Here is a 16,417-nt window from a genome sequence, read left to right as displayed (position 1 = left end):
CAAGTCGGTTTGCTAACACTTTTGCTATAATATTGTAATCTATATTCAATAAAGACACTTTCAACGGGTCTCTATCTTTTTTCGGGATTACAATAATTAAACCACTAGAACAAGATTCTGGTAACTCATGCTGTTCAGTCACTTTTTGTAATACCTCCTCAAACACAGAAGATAAATCTTCATAAAAGGTTTTATAAAATTCAACCGAAAATCTATCGTCGCCTGGTGACTTCCCATTGGGCATTTCCAACATAGCCGCCTTAATCTCAAATTCTATGAACGGAGCTTCCAGATCTATAACATCCTCCTCTTCTAATGTTGTTAACGCTAACTTAGGTAAATAAGAATGAATAGAACCACTATCCTGTTTCCCCTCAGAAGTATATAATTTTTTATAAAATGAAATAAACTGATCATTAATTTCTTGAGGTTTATAGGTAACTATTGAATTCTTTTTTTACAGCATTAATAGTCCGTGAAACCTATTCCATCTTTAACTACCATGCAAGTACCTTATGTGCCCTCTCACCCAACTCATAATAACGCTGCTTAGATCGATTAATTAAACGTTCAAATTGATAAGTCTGGAACGTATTATAACGCAATTTCAAATTAGCCAAAGCCAATTTTTTCTGTCACTTCCTTCTGAAATTCCTTCTCCAATTCATCAATTTGCTTTTTTAATTCTAAACTTTCTGCCATATACTGCTTCTTAACTTTAGTTCTATAACTAATAATCTGTTCTCTTAAGTAAGCTTTTAATGCATCCCAAAACACAAAACGACTTTCTACTGAATTAGCATTCTCAGCCAAGAACAAGTCATCTGTTCTTTAACAAAGGTAACAAACTTTTTTTTCAACAACATTGTATTAATTCTCCATCTATAAGATGAGCGTACCACTTCTGAACTTACATAAGAAAAAAATATTAAAGATTGATCTGATATAACCCTGCTTTTATATTCCGCCTGTAATACCCTTCCTTGTAAATGTGCCAATACTAAAAAAAAATCTATTCTAGAAAATGAATCATGTCGAGACGAATAAAAAGAGAAATCCTTCTCTGTGGGATTGACCCTTCTCCAAATATCCACCAAATTTAAATCCTTCATCAAGGCCCCAGTTTGTGTCGCCGTCTTTGATTTCTTTATACTTTTTGGGTATCTATCCAGCAAAGGGTCCAAAACACAATTAAAATCTCCCCCAACTAAAATATTTTCATTAGCTTGGTTGAACAACAAAAAAGCATCCGAAATAAAACACTCATCATCTACGTTAGGTGCATAAACATTAAGCAAAGTCCAAGATTCAGCAAAAATTTTACAATTCACCCTTAAAACCCTTACAGCATTTCCTTCCATAGATTGTAATTCAAAAGACAAATTCTTATGAATTAAAATTGCTTCACCTCTTGCCTTAGAATTAAATGAAGAAAAAAAACACACATGCCCAACCCAATCTCTCTTCAATTTGAGATGTTCTTTTTCAGTTAAATGTGTTTCTTGTAAAAAGGCAAAGTCAATTTTCATTTTCTTGATATAAGCCAAAACTCGCTTTCGCTTAATCAGATTATTTAACCCCTAAACTTTGAAAGTTGCAAATTTCAAATTAGACATCCTTATAAACTAACAATATAATCACTTACTACAAAATATCGCTCCCCTTATAGTAATGTAAGACCACTATCCCTCCCCTAAATATTTTTAGAAAAAGAATTTTTGATTATCCCCCAAATAAAACTACCCAAAGGTGGTAACCCCCTAAAACACTGCGTGTGGTAAGCCCCACTAGTGGCAGATGACTATCAGAGATTTCAGTGCTATCCACCCTCCCCAGCCAGAAATACATTATTCACATCAACACAATCCAGTACGGTAAATATATTCAACCCAACGACTCCATTCCCAATGATTGTTCCGGATCTTCAATAAGACTTTGTGTTAAAACTTCTTTCTTTTCATTCTTCCCATTCTGCCCATTTCCATTTACATTCTTTTTAGGCGACGGTGGCGAAACTCTTCCATGTCCTCGCAAATCCAGTAATGAATTAGCAAAAATTAATGCATCATGGTCATTCTCAAAAAATTGAGATTGAAAATTACCATAAAAGACTTTTAACACTTCTGGATAACGAAAAGCAAATTTGTAACCCTTCCGCCACAGTACTTCTTTAGCTGAATTAAATTCCCGTCGTCATCTAATAATCTCCTGACTCAAATCTGCGTTTTAAAAAAAACTCTTATTTTGGGTCATCATTGGAGATTGACTTTGTCGTGTTTTCTGTCCCGCCCACCGTAGTATCATTTCTCTGTCCTGGTAGTTCAGACAACGAACTAAGACAGCCCGTGGCGGTTGTCCCAGTAACGATTTCTTTCGTAACGCTCTGTGTGTCCTCTCCAACACTAAACCTTCTGAAAAGAAACTCTTTGCCCAACTTCTCGGGAATCCAATTCTTGAAAAATTTTATTGGATCAGAGCCTTCAATATCTTCTGGGAGACTCACAATTTTCACATTATTTCTCTGACTTTGATTTTCCAATGAATCAATTTTTTTCAGTAAGTCTTTTTTCTGGATTCTCCAATCCACAAAAGAATCTTCCACTTTCTCCATTTTTTCCTTATTACGTTCAACTTGATTTTTACATTCAAGAAAAGCTGTTTCAATTTTTTAAAAATTTTCTTGCACTGTATCCAATGATTTAAAACATTTACTGACATCACTCTTAACTGTAGATAAAGCTTCAGACATGTTAGATATTTTAGTTGTCACATCCAGAAATCCTTGAACCATTTGTTTAAACATATTGTCCATTTGGTAAGCAATCCCTTCCAGGACTGTGCAAACAGACTCCATTCCTATTCCAATTCCATACTTTGAGGCCTGCCTTCTCTAAACTCCACCTCCAATTGTTCCTGTGAACTGCTCGTTAAAGGTAAATCTTCCTCTTTTTCCAATGTTGTCGGGCCCTTCCCAGTGTGGCTGTGGGTCTGCACACCCGAAGGCATCCCGACTATGTCGGGACGCCGCCGCTTGGGCCCCCCCCCCCCCCCACAGCCCACATGCGATCCAGTAACTCACGGACCCTTGGAGCATGCCCAGTAAGGCCAGGGACTGCCCAGAGACGGCTTCCGATGCCATTCTATGCGTCCACAACCCACCTGATGGCAGCCCCGGGCCCTTCTCTCAGCCCGACATCACGGACGCACGGTTCAACCCCAGCCGAGCTTGTCATCTTTCCAGCGCCATCTTGTGGAGGCAAGATCGGCGCCAGTGTAATACTCAGTCCAGGAGAAGTTCTCTGTGCCTTGGAAGTTCCAAACAATGAGTCCGTGGCTTCAGTTGAAAAGGTAGGCCTCAATTCTTCAGTACTTTTAAAAGGTAATTTCTTCTTTAATTGAATTTTTGGGTTTTTTTTACATTCGTAGCCATTATGACCCACTAATGTTCCCAAAAATAAAAATACAACTTTCAATCACTTTTATAAACTTTAAAAACAGGTACTTAAAAATCTGGCTGAGGAAGGGTGGGATGGCATGTCTGCCCTCTACCCCATCTTCCCATGCCCCCAGCATGAGAACACTATTGTGGGATTCATTCAAGAGCCTGATGACTCCAGAGAAAAAACTTTTTTAAACCTGTCTGTAGTTGCTTTCGCACTCTTGAGCCTCCTCTCTGATGGAAGGAGGGAGATGAATGTGTGTCCGGGGTGTGATGGGTTCTTGAATATGTTGGTTGCCTTTCTTGGGCATCAAGAGATGTATATTGAGTCCAAGGAGGGGAGGAAAGTTTGCTTGATATTCTGAACTGGATAACTAGCTGCTGGTACTGAGCAGAACAGTTCCTGTACCATGTTGTAATGCATCCAGCAAGAGTCCTTTTAAGGGTGCACCTTAAATGTTGTTAAGGAACAAAGGAGATATGATGAACTTTCTTGGTCTTCAAAGAAAGTAGAGACATCATCATCTCTTCTTGACCTTCACGTCAATGTGCTTGTTCCAGGTCAGGTCATTTGAGAAATTTATACCTAAAAACTTGAAGCCATCACCTTTATTCACTTCTCTGCTTTTAATGTAGACAGTGGTGTGGAGTCAATGATTATCTCCCGCACATTAGTGGCGTGAGAGGGTGTTTTCTTGCCTTCATGCCACAAGACTTCCATTCTCCTTCCTGTAGTGTCATTGTTTGATGCTCAGCCCATTACTGTGAATTTGAAGATGTCAATGGAATATTGTATATCTGTCCAGTTGTGGGTTTAGAGGGAGTGTAGTAGGGGACTGAATGCACATTCTTGAGTGTCGGTGTTGAGTGAGATCATGGAGGGGGTGTTATCTATCTTCACTGATCAGACATTAAGTCAAGGATCCAGTTGCAAAAAGGGGGAATCTGAGGCCTAGATCCTGAAGTTTGGAAATGAGTTTGCTGGGGATTGTGTGGCAAACAAAGCTGAAGTTCAGGAACAGAAGTTTAACATCTGTGTCCAGGTGTTCCAGGTCAGTGGAAAGTTAGGGAGAGGTTGTCTGTTGTGGATCTATTTGGTCTGTAGACAAATTGAAGTGGATCAAGGCTGGCTGGGAGTTGAGCTGATGTGAGACAAGACTAGCCTCTCAAAGCATCAGATTGGATTTATGGTTTGTAGTCATTTTGGCCTATTATTGTGCTTTTCTTCAGAACTGGAGTGATGGTCTTCTTGAAGCAAGTGGCAACTGTGGCCTGCTGTGGAGAAACATTAAATATGTCTGTGAATATGTCCCCCACTAGATCTACACAGGTTCTCATGACACATCCCAGAACACCATCTGGTGTTCCACTTTCCGTGGGTTCAATATCTGGAAGGCTCACCCTGAATTCAACAACAGTGGCCATGTGTGAGTCATCACTTGTAGTAGTTAATGTGGGTATCACTTCTCTGCCGGATCCCTGAAGCTTAGACCACATTTACGGTAACTCATCGGAGAGAGTTACACTTTTGCACGCTGTGCTGCTAGGTCTGCTTTGTACTCCATGATAGCATGCATTCCCTGCCACCGTTAATGTGTGTCCATGATGTTCTCCTGAGACTTGAACTTGGCTTCCCTGATGGTATTGCGGAAATGGTACTTGGACTTTTTGGAGAGGGCTGGGTAGCTGGCGAGAATGCCCAAGCCTGCATTCACCAGCTAATTCACTTTCTAGTTCATCCATGGTTCCCATTAAGGAAAACCTTCTTTGTCTTCCTGGTCATGCTGTCTTCTCCACACAAAGGTGGAGAGTACAATGATATATTCACCGAGGCTGATGAATCCTTGAACATGGACCAATATGCCCACTCGAAATAATTTCATCTATCATCTTGGAACATCACTGAATGACTTTCACCACCAGGCCCTCCCTCCTCAACTCCTGCTCTTAGTTTGGAAGCATCAACATAGCCCGGTGATCTGACTTGTGGAAGTATGGGCATGGGACGGTTGGCATTCTTTCTGGGTGTGCAGCAGTGTTCTAGGATTTTGGGACCTCTGGTGGGTCAAGAGACGTGCTGGCAGAGCTTGGTTGGACGTTCTTGAGGGTGGCTTAGTTGAGGTCCCCAACAACTGTGAATTTAGCCTCTGGATATTTCACTGAGATCATTTGAAGTAAAGAGTATACCCAGCACCCTCATCTGGGGTGGGATGTGGACTATAGTCAGTGTGATTGGTGTGAATTATTATGGCAGGTTCCACCGAGGTATGCAGGAGTGCGAGCTCACCAGGACATCATCAGGTTCTGTGGGTTAGAAAGCTGACATCTCTGTCTCCTTTTCCTGAGGATGTTGTGTGGTCCTTCAGGAGAAATAAAAAGCTCTCTGGTTGTACTGCACAATCGGGGTGGAGGGTGTGAGCCGTGTCTTTGTGAAGCACAACATGTAACCATCTCTCAACTCTCTTCAGGTGTTTTTATGAAGGGGCGTTGCTTTGAGGCCAGCTCCATTGACGGAGAAAAATGTGAACTTTTTTTATAGAGAAGGCCTAAAAGGCTGCTGCAGCGTTGCTTTTCTGAAGAGTGGTGCCTTGTTGCGTCCTCCAGAGCTGATGGAGGTGGGGCGACTGGTGACGAAATGCCGCCTATCAACATGACGGTATACATATGCGGCAAGCAATGGCTATCTTCATTACCCATAATCCCCCACGCAGTTTCCTAGAGTGGTTCCAGCTGTGTGGGAGGTTATGGGTAATAAATATGGCCATTGATTCTTCCTCTGCCTGGTGCTGCCCCTCCAGTACACCGAGGGACTCCAACATCCAGCACTTGTGCGGTGTTACTGCTACAATGACTGGGTTGTGGGCTGACGGCATCATCACAACATCATCAGCTCACCCCTAGCCAAATGCTTGCAGAGGCAGTAGGTTTATGGAGTGAAGTGGACAGCTCTGCTCCACCTGTACGACCAGCCTGAGGAAGGATTGGATTTGGCATCTTGGAGCTGCACACAGAGGAGGTTCAGTGAGGTGAAGGTGGAGAATATCTGCCTTTACAGTCACAATTTTTTTCTCTATAAAAGGGCCTTGAGAGAAGTCCAAGGATAATGAATGAAGCAAGCAAAATAATACTGAGGTTTGGTGGTGTCTTCCTGAACAACAGTTGAGTTGTCTGTGGATTTGAGGACTGCTGAGTTTGTATCATTCAGAAAGGGATGTCATTTGTCAGCCACTGTAGGCCTGTGACCAGTGGGCTTTAACCATACTCAATGAACAATATTTGTAAGACATATTCATGATTTAGACCTGAACACAGAAGGAAGGTTAAGTTCACAATGGGACATGTTGATTTGTGGTGGCCAGTAGGAAAGAGTTCAAAAACAGGTGTCCACAGTGATGGGCTTACCAAGCTATCCTGCCAAAATGACCAGGTTGCATCTTAAGTGACTTCCAAAAACTTGGTATGCTTGAATTGTCAACTCCCCTTTAGGAGCTGTAAAGCTGACATCAGCATACACCATTTGATTCCCACAGATTTTACAGTTGTGAAGCTAGAGGAAGCAGTTTACATCCACATTGAGCTTTTCCAGTCTGTAATTCAGAAGCCCTCATGCAATTGAGTTTCTAAGATATGGAAATGAAAAATGGGAGTGTTTTCAATTTTCTCCAATTTATGTGAATGAAATGCAAATAATGGTAAAATCTTTTTTCACAGGCAATATCACAGCAGGACCTTGTACATATGGCCATTCAGATTGCCTGTGGGATGAGTTACTTGTCAAGGAGAGAAGTTATTCATAAAGACCTCGCGACAAGAAATTGTGTGTGAGTGCAAAAAATTACTATGTGAAATGTCTTTTTTTCTTTTTATTTATCTTTATTGAGTTTAACATAATAAGGATATATAATAAATATCGATTACATAATGGCTCAATTGTATTCTTGTAAATACATACCAAAGGGAGAGAAACACACAATAATGGTTAAACAATAAAATATGCATATAAACCACCTTGCAAAAATAAATAAAAATAGTGCACAAAAAGTCAACATAAGGCAATATCTTTGGTTCATTTATCATTCAAGAATCTGATGGCAGCAGGGAAGAAGTTGTCCTTGTGCCACTGAGTGGTCATCTTCAGACATGCAGACATACAGACATACAGCACGGTAACAGGCCATTTTGGCATATGAGTCCGTGCTGCCCAATTTTACATTCAATTAACCTACACCCCTGGTATGTTTAGAACGGTGGGAGGAAACGAGCCCCCAGGGAAAACCCATGAATACACAGGAAGAACGTACAAACTCCATACAGACTGTGGGATTCGAACCCCTGTCCCGATTGCTGGCAATGTAAAAGCATTGCGCTAACCACTACACCAACCATGCTGCCCCAGTACCTCTGTACCTTTTTCTTGATGGTAGCAGAATAAAGAGGGCATGGCCAGGGTGGTGGGGGTCCTTGAGGATAGAGGCTGATTTCATAAGACATTGCCTCTTGTGGATATCCTCGATAGAGTGAAGTCTGGTACTCGTGATGTTGCAGGCCGAGTTAACAACCCTCTGGAGTTTTTTCTTGACCTGAGCATTGGCACCTCCTTACCAGAGAGTGATGCAACCAGCCAGAATGTTCTCCACTGCACACTTGACAAAGTTTTCAAGAGTCTTTGGTGACAAACCAAATCTCTTTAAACACCTCACAAAGTAAAGACACAGGCGAGCCTTCTTTGTGATTGCATCAACATGGAAGCTCCAGAATTTCAGTCTTTCAACCTTTCCCAATTTGAATTGAATTGTTTAATGTCACATGTCATGAGATACAATGAAAAACAATTTGTGTGCTATCCAGACAAGTCAGCCAGCGCATAGGATAACAGGTAGTGCAGGAATAAAAACAAAAATGCAGGGGATGGTGTTAGAATGAAGTGCAGAGAGAAGCATACAAAGGCTGCAATGGCTTGTGATATCAAGGGATCATCTTTTACTGATATTCAAAAGTCTGATAGCAGTGAAGAAGAACCGTTCTTTGAATCTGGTGGTGTCTTTTTATAAAGTCATCTCTTCTGCCTGATGGGAGGAGGGAAGAAAGTGTGATCAGGAGAGATGGGTCCTTAAGTATATGGCTGCATTTCCAAGATAGCGGAAATGTGAACAGAGCTGATGGAGAGGAATATTTGTGTTGACAAGCTCTCTTCAGTTTCTTGTGGTTTTATGTGGGGCTGTTTCTGTATCAAGGTGTGATGCGTCCACACAGGATATTTTATGTGGTTCATGGACATAATTAGGAAAGAGACATTGACTTAGCCTGTGGAAATTTGGCATGACTTCAGAGTCAAATGGTCCAGAGCAGGCCTTTGGCCCAGTTTGTCCTTGCCAACCAAGTTGGCATTTTTGGCCAATATTTGCCTCCATTTGGTCCATTTCCTCCTCGCCCCTTTTTTTCTGTCCAAATGTTTTTTTGAACATTGTAACTGTGTACCCACTGCTTCCTCTGGCAGCTTGTTTCAGATACTCTTCTGTTTGCTTGGACTATTTCTGACACGTTTTCAACCTTTCACGATCTGTCTCTATCAGGAGACGGTATCCACGAACATCCATTACTAACCTGCTAGCTCTTGCAGCTATCTGAATTGTATCTCTTCTCACTTTGCCCCTTTATTAGGATGTTATCCCCTTTTCTAATTTCCTCCATCTCCACCGCATCTGTTCCCAGGATGAGGCCTTTCATAATGTCCTCTTTCTTTAAGTATGGCTTCTCTCTGATACACATCTCATTTATAGAATCATAGAACACTACAGCAAAGAAGTAGAACCTTTGGCACATCTAGTCCTGTGAAACTATTATTTTGCTTAGTCCTGTTAATCTGCACCTCCTATATATGTATATCTCCAAATTTTTCTGTGTCAAAGGCAACCCCCCCCCCATCCATGACCTCCACTGGCAGCTCGTTGCACACTCCCACCATCCTCTGAATGAAGAGGTTCCCTTTAATGTACCCCTTAAACATTTCACTTTTCACCCTTAACCCACATCCTCAACTTGTCTCGTCTAACCTCTGTGGTAAAGCCTGTTTTAATTTACCCTATCAATGTCCCTCATAATGTTGTATAATGTTGTATTCCACTTATCAAAACTCCCTTCGTTCTCTGATGATCCAGAGAATAAAGTCTATTCAACCTTTCCCTGTAACTCAGCTTCTCAAGTCCTGGCAAAATTGTCGTAAGTTTTCTCTGCACACAATCTTATTGATATCTTTCTTGCAGGTACATGACCAAAACTCCACACAATACTCCAAATTTGGCTTCATCGATGTCTTATACAACTTCACAATACATCCATACTCAGTACTTTCATTTATGATTCAATGTGCTCTCCTACCCTGGCTCGCCTCCCAAAGTGCAACAGTTCACTTGTCCGTATTATGTTCCTAGGCAGAAACATATGATGGTTTATTTTTCATATTTCCGCCCTCACTCCACTCCCAGGCAGTACAAGAACAACGTTCCTCACTTTTCACCCCAGCAACCTCTGCATCGAACATTTCCAGCACCTTCACCGAGATTCTGCTACCAGCCACATCTGGGTCTCCCTTACCCCATCTGTTGCTTGGAGGGATCAGTCTCTTTTACCCTCTCTTTTAGACTCCCAGGTCTGCTTCTTCCTTCCCACCCAACCTTCTACCCTTTAGGCACTTCCTGCTGGAATTTCAGAAAGAGCAAACCTTGTCCCTGCTTGTCCTTTTCAACCTTTGACGCGCCTTGAAATGATACTGGTTTATCATCTATTGCAGTAGTTTGAAAGCCACACACCAAGGGTAATTAATGAAAATGTAAATTCAGCATGACTAACTTTTATTGCCACTGCATTTGTTTTTATTGGTTTAAAAAGACCAAAGCGCTTACTACATTCGATTCGTTGACTGAGGTTCTTCATTTGTTAACAATTAGATCCAAAGTGTTTAATCTGGCAGCTTGATTCAGTGTTGTAAAAACACATGGAAATGCTGGAGGAACTCAGTCAGTCTCACACCATCCATAGGAGCTAGATATATTACAGACATTTCAGACCTGAGCCCTTCAAGATATAAGCAAGAAACAGAAAGGCTTCTGAAAAAAGAAGTCCAGACCAACAATCAAAACAGTCACTCCCAGACTGATCCCACCTGCAAATTGGAGGAACAATATCTCATATTCCGTCTGGGCATCTTCCATCCGGATGACGTTAACACCAACTTATCTGGTTTCCTTTAAACTGCTTCTTCCCCTAGTCACTTACCCCCAGCTTGTGCGTGCTCTGTGTCTCTCTCTCTCTCTCTCTCACACACACACACACACACACACACACACACACACACATTTCCTCTTACCATATCCAATTAACACCTTTTGACTGTTGGTCACAACTCCTCCCCCTACCATTCTTCAGTCTTCATTTAGATGCCTCCTTGTTTTTTTGTTTATACCTTGAAGAAGGGCTCAGCCCTGAAACATCGGTAATATATTTACCTCCTATGGACGTTGTGAGACTGGCTGAGTTCATCCAGCATTTCTGTGTGCTTTTACTATAATCACAACTGCAGACTTGTGTTTCACAGTACTGTATGTGCTGTGCATCTATTGCACGTTGTTATATTAACCAAGTGCAGGGAGTCCTTGTTTCAAAATGTGCTAATTTTGTGAGTTTATGCCAATGACAGAGAGCAATTCATTTAACAAGTTAGTAGTCTGCATTAGTCGCACAAGTCTTATAATTCAGGAAGAACAGTAAGTGCTTTCATGTGGTTTCTCCAAAACAACATTTTCATTTTACATTTAGGATGTGTTTTTCATCCAGAGTGCTGGAGAAATGATGAGCTGGCTGAAGGGAGCAGGAAATGCGAAATAAATTATTGTTAGAAACTGTTCTCGAACTTCTTCAAGCCCAGGGGAATTGTGTACATTGACTCATTCACTTATTTTCAGAATTGTGTTGAGTTTGGTAAGATGAGACAACACGCAATAGAATTTTTAAAAATGCAATTGAGTGTCTGTGGAAATTTGCTAGCAATAAAACTACCATAATTGATGGCATATAAGACCCCCCCCCCTCAATTTCAGCAGGGAATATTAAGAATTTTTTAGTGCGTTTATGGATAAGCATTTAATGTTATTGAAATATGTAGCTACAGTATAACGGGGGGAAAAAACTTGGATAAAACATGTAATTAGGACAAAAGGAAAAATATTTTTTATAATAACACTGCTGTAGTTCACAAGAGAAAACAAAAACAGCTTTGCTATAGTAGAAAACGTTTTATAAAAACAAACTTCCTCTGTCAGTCCCCACGCTGGTCTCACAGCCTGCTCTCTCCCAGCAGCCCGCTGTTGCTCCACACCCCACTCGCTCCTGGGACGGTGGTGGGGGAGCAGGGTGGTGGGATCAGTGTGGAGACTGGTGGTGGGATGTCAGGGAGAAGCAGGGCAGTGGCAGGCTGTCGGCGTCTATTGTTAGGGGCTAGCAGCAGGCTGTTGGGAGGGGGGAATGGGGCAGTGGGATCAGTTTGCAAACTGGTGGCGGGCTATCGGGGGGAACGGAGTGGTGGGATCAGTGTGAGTCTGGTGGAGGGCTGTCGGGGAAAAGGGCAGTTGGATCAGTGTGGGGATTGGTGGAGGGCTGTCGGGCGGTGCAGGATAGTGGAATCAGTGAGGAGACTGGTAGCAGGCTGTCTTGGGGGGGAGCGGGACCAGTGCAGGGAGTGACAGCAGGCTGCCAGCAGAGTCTCTTGACAGCCCGCCACCAGTCCCCACTCCCCCCTCCCAACAGCCTGCTCTCAGGCAGTAATGCTAGTGAGCCATACAACGACGATGATCACTGACGGCGTTACTCACCATTATCACCCTCATTTTAACTTCACGTACAAGACCTAGGGGGTATTTTTGAGTTTTATTTTTGGAAAATGGGTCTTATATGCCATAAAATACAGTCATTGAAAGTGAAACTATTCATGAGGAAGGGAACTAAGCAGATGACAGTTCAAATCTAATCACACGCTGTTCCCATAAATTTGGGCAGGATCTGCCAGTTGTCCCACAGCTGGAATTTCTCCTTATCATGGAAACCCTGAGCCTTCGTGGAACAAATTTAATCAAATTCATTTCAATTAACTGTGCTCTTTACAAAGACGGCAACTTCCAAGCTAGTGTTTTGTACTCTCTTGGTATAACGTTAGAGACACTTTCTCTGTGCTTTTTTTTTACAGTAATGGCATTATTCTTTTCCACAACATACAGTGCTGACCGAGGTTAATTTTTACCTGTCCCAGTTTTATTTGTTTTTTATTTAATTTGAAGGTACAGCACAGTAACAGGACATTCCAGATCATGAGCCTGTGCCGCCCACACATACCATGTGACCCATTAACTTACTAACCCCTTATGTCTTTGGAATGTGGGAGGAGCCCAGATCACCTGGAGGAAATACATGCAGACTCAGGGAGAATTTATAGATTCCTTACAGATAGTGGAGGATTTGAACCTGGGTCATTGGCACTTTAATTATGCCACCCATAATCTTTGAAATCTTTTTGATAAATTTGAACCAGCGATGGAGGTTTATAAATTATGAGCCAGTTAACTCCAAATGATTGAAATTTGCAGCAGTGTTTAATAGAAGGAGCTCTCTCCTGCAGCTTTTTAATCTGATGTGCATGCAAAAAAAATCAATGCAATACTTTTTTTGATGGTGGAAGTCCTGAGGAATACAGTGGCTGTGAAGAGATGATAAATGTTTAAATACAGGATGCAACACTGGAAATATTTATGGCAGAAATAGCATCTGCCTCTAACTTTAAACATTGAAGTTCTAGATTGTTGATGGTGACTCTATGGTCAAAATGCAAGGGTTCACTTGCTGTGCCAACAACTGTGCATGACATATGTTAATGATTTGGAGGAGGGGATCAAGTTTGTTGATGGCATGAAATGGAATGGCAAAGCAAGTTGCACACAGGAAGAGAGTCTGCAGAGTGATGTTGAGGGTTTGAATGAGTGGGCAAGGGTCAGGCAATGTTGGTAAATGTGGGGTCATCCATTTTGGAAAGAAAAGTAGTAAATTGGACTATTATTGCAAGAAAACCCTCAAGAAAAATATCAGGAAGACTAAAAGATGTTGCTTTGGGAGACCATGTGAAGGAAAATCTTAAGGGTTACTATAGGTATATTAAGGACAAAATTGGTTCCCTTGAAGATCAGAGTGGTCAGCTCTGTCTGGAGCTGAAAAAAGATGGAAGAGATCTTGATTTTTTTTCATCAATATCCATTCAGGAAACGCACAGAGTCATGCGAAGTAAGGAACAAGCAGTGAGGTCATGGAACCTACACCTATTAAAGAGAAGGACGTGCTTGCTGTCTTCAAGCAAACAAGGGTGGATAAATCCCCAGGGCCTAACAAGATATTCCCTCAGACTTTGAGGGAGGGTAGTGTAGAAATTGCAGGGCTCTGGCAGAAATATTTAAAATGTCCTAGCCACAGGTGTGTTGCAGGAGGGTTGGAGGGTAGCTCATGTTATTTTGTTGTTTAAAAAAGACTCCAAAAGCAACCCTGGCCATTAGTAGTAAATAAATTATTAGAAGTTGTTCTAAGAGATCGGATATACAATTATTTGGATAGCTATGGACTGATTAGGAGATAGTTAACATGGCTTTGTGCGTGGTAGGTCACATTTATCCAATTTTATAGAGTTTTTTTTGAGGAGGTTACCAGGAAAGTTGACAGAGGAAAAACTATGTATGTTATCTGCATGGGACTTTAGTCAGGAAATTCAGATGCTAGGTATTCAGGGTGAAGTAATGAACTGGATTCGACTGGCTGGACGGGAGAAGCCAGAGAATAATGGTGGATGATTGCTTCACGGACTGGAGGCCTGTGACTAGCGATGTGCCTCAGGGATTGGTAGTGGGACCATTAATTATTGTTTGTCGTGAATATCAGTGATCTAGATGATAATGTAGTAAATTGGATCAGCAAGTTTTCAGATGGCACTTAAGATGTTGGCAGAGAAGAAGGTTTTCAAAGCTTGCAGAGGGATCTGGACCAGCTGGAAAAATGGGCTGAAAAATGGCCAATGGGACGCAATAAAAATATTTTAAAACAACAGCAACAAAAAAAACTCAATAAAAAATAATTTAAAATGCAAAGGAATGTAATGCAGACAGGTGTGAGTTGCATTTTGGAGGGACAAATCAAGAAAGGACATACATGTTAAAGAAGAGTGCAGGAGATCAGAGAGATCTGGGAATACAGATACATAATTTCCTGAAAGTGGCATCACTGATGGATAGGATGTAAAAAGAGCTTTTGGCATATTGACCTTCATAAATCAAAGCAGTTGGGATGTTATGGTAAAGTTGTATAAAACATTGGTGAGGCCAAAATTGGAGTATTGTGTGAAGTTTTGGTCACCTTACTACAGGAAAGATATCAATAAGATAGAAAGACTGTAGAGTAGATTTACTAGGATGTTATCTGACACTAATACATTTTTGAAGAATAGGGGAAAAGAGGGCTATGGGCAACTTGAGTCTACTGGAGTCCAGATCAGCCAGGAGTTAATTGAATGGTGGAGCAGATTTGGTGGGCCAGATGGCCAAGTCCTGCTCCTATTTATAAAAAGTGCTTTCAAACTTTACAGTAAAAGATGGTTTTGTAGGAGCTCACCGAAGGCTTAATCGAACCGGCTCGGGAGGTTCCGAGTGACGTCATGATGTCACAATGCGATTATATCATTTGTAACATGCGTGATTTTCAAAAGCTGCAGGTGACTGTTTGAATAAATGACTTTTCCTGAACTTCAACTCGACTATGTCTGCCCGACGGGCCCAAATGGATTTTGGACCCAACATGGACAAAGCAGCGGTTTTGCTCAAACTGCCTGGCTTTTGGACCACTCAACCTGAAGTTTGGTTCGGGCCGGCTGAGGCGCAGTTCCACATTCGCAAGATAGAAGTAGATGCCACTGAGTACCATCACATAGTAAGTGCCCTCGACCAGGACATGGCTGGGTCGAGTAGTGAATTTCCTTCAGGACCCACCAGCTCTTGGCAAATACAAAGCCCTAAAAACCTTTTACAGCGAGTGCAAGATGCACGGCTCCTCCATATCGATGGCTTGGTGGTTCGTGCCCCTTCGAAGTTAATGAATGACATGTTGGCACTGGCAGACGGCCGTAGGCCTTGCTTGCTCTTCTAGCAGTTTTTAGAGCGTATGCCAGAAGATATTTGCCTCATGTTGGCTGATGAGGACTTTGATAACTCTCGAACAGTGGCTACCATGCAGACATTCTTTGGCACACGAAACAGCAAGGTGCAAGCCCCACAGAAATGCACACACCCAAAGGCCCAGGCTCCATGAGAACTGGTGACAAAGGCACACGTTCCCCCAGACAAGCATGACTCCCTGACAACCTCCTGGTGTTTTTACCATCAACGCTAGGGTTCTGGAGCTTTTCCGTGAAAATGCCATAACTACAGCGGCGACCACCGAAACAGCCTACTCTACCTCTGGGACAAACTCTCCCAGCACAAATTTCTAGACGACACAGGTGCAGAGGTTAGAGTCCCTCCTCCTTCGGGCTTTGACAACCATACCCAGGAGCATGTTTCCGGCGCACACTGCAGTGAACAGGAGTTCAATTTGTACATATGGCACACTGACTCTACCCCTGAACGTTGGGAACAATAAGTTCACACAGAAGTTCATTCTTGCTGCTGTGTTCCAACTTCCTCAGAGCCCACTCACTGATGGTGGACTTCAAAGGGCGCTGGTTGGTGAACACCACAAGATTCCAGACCAGACTTTCCACCTTGGAAAAACCAAACTACCCATCCTGCACCTAGACACCATGGAGTACTCCAACAACGAATTTGCTAAACTTTTTGCGGAGTTTTCGGATATTGTCACTCCCCAATTCTCCACTGCCCCACCCAAATATGGTGTCACACA

The 16,417-nt window shown here is 42.1% G+C and overlaps 1 protein-coding gene across 3 annotated transcripts in view; it reads left to right on the top strand.

The window, feature by feature from the left end:
• The window catches only part of ryk (receptor like tyrosine kinase), a 134,634-nt gene that overhangs the window by 87,510 nt on the left and 30,707 nt on the right, over positions 1-16,417 (top strand). For all 3 annotated transcript variants that reach the window (XM_069896502.1, XM_069896504.1, XM_069896503.1), the window contains one exon: positions 7,151-7,260. In XM_069896502.1, coding sequence (XP_069752603.1) covers positions 7,151-7,260 — 110 coding nt within the window. The remainder of the gene's footprint in view (positions 1-7,150; positions 7,261-16,417) is intronic.

The sequence above is a fragment of the Narcine bancroftii genome, chromosome 9 (assembly GCF_036971445.1).
Source record: "Narcine bancroftii isolate sNarBan1 chromosome 9, sNarBan1.hap1, whole genome shotgun sequence".
Classification (NCBI taxonomy): domain Eukaryota; kingdom Metazoa; phylum Chordata; class Chondrichthyes; order Torpediniformes; family Narcinidae; genus Narcine; species Narcine bancroftii.
The sequence above is the reverse complement of the archived record's forward strand: the minus strand, read 5'-3'. Positions and strand labels throughout refer to the sequence as shown.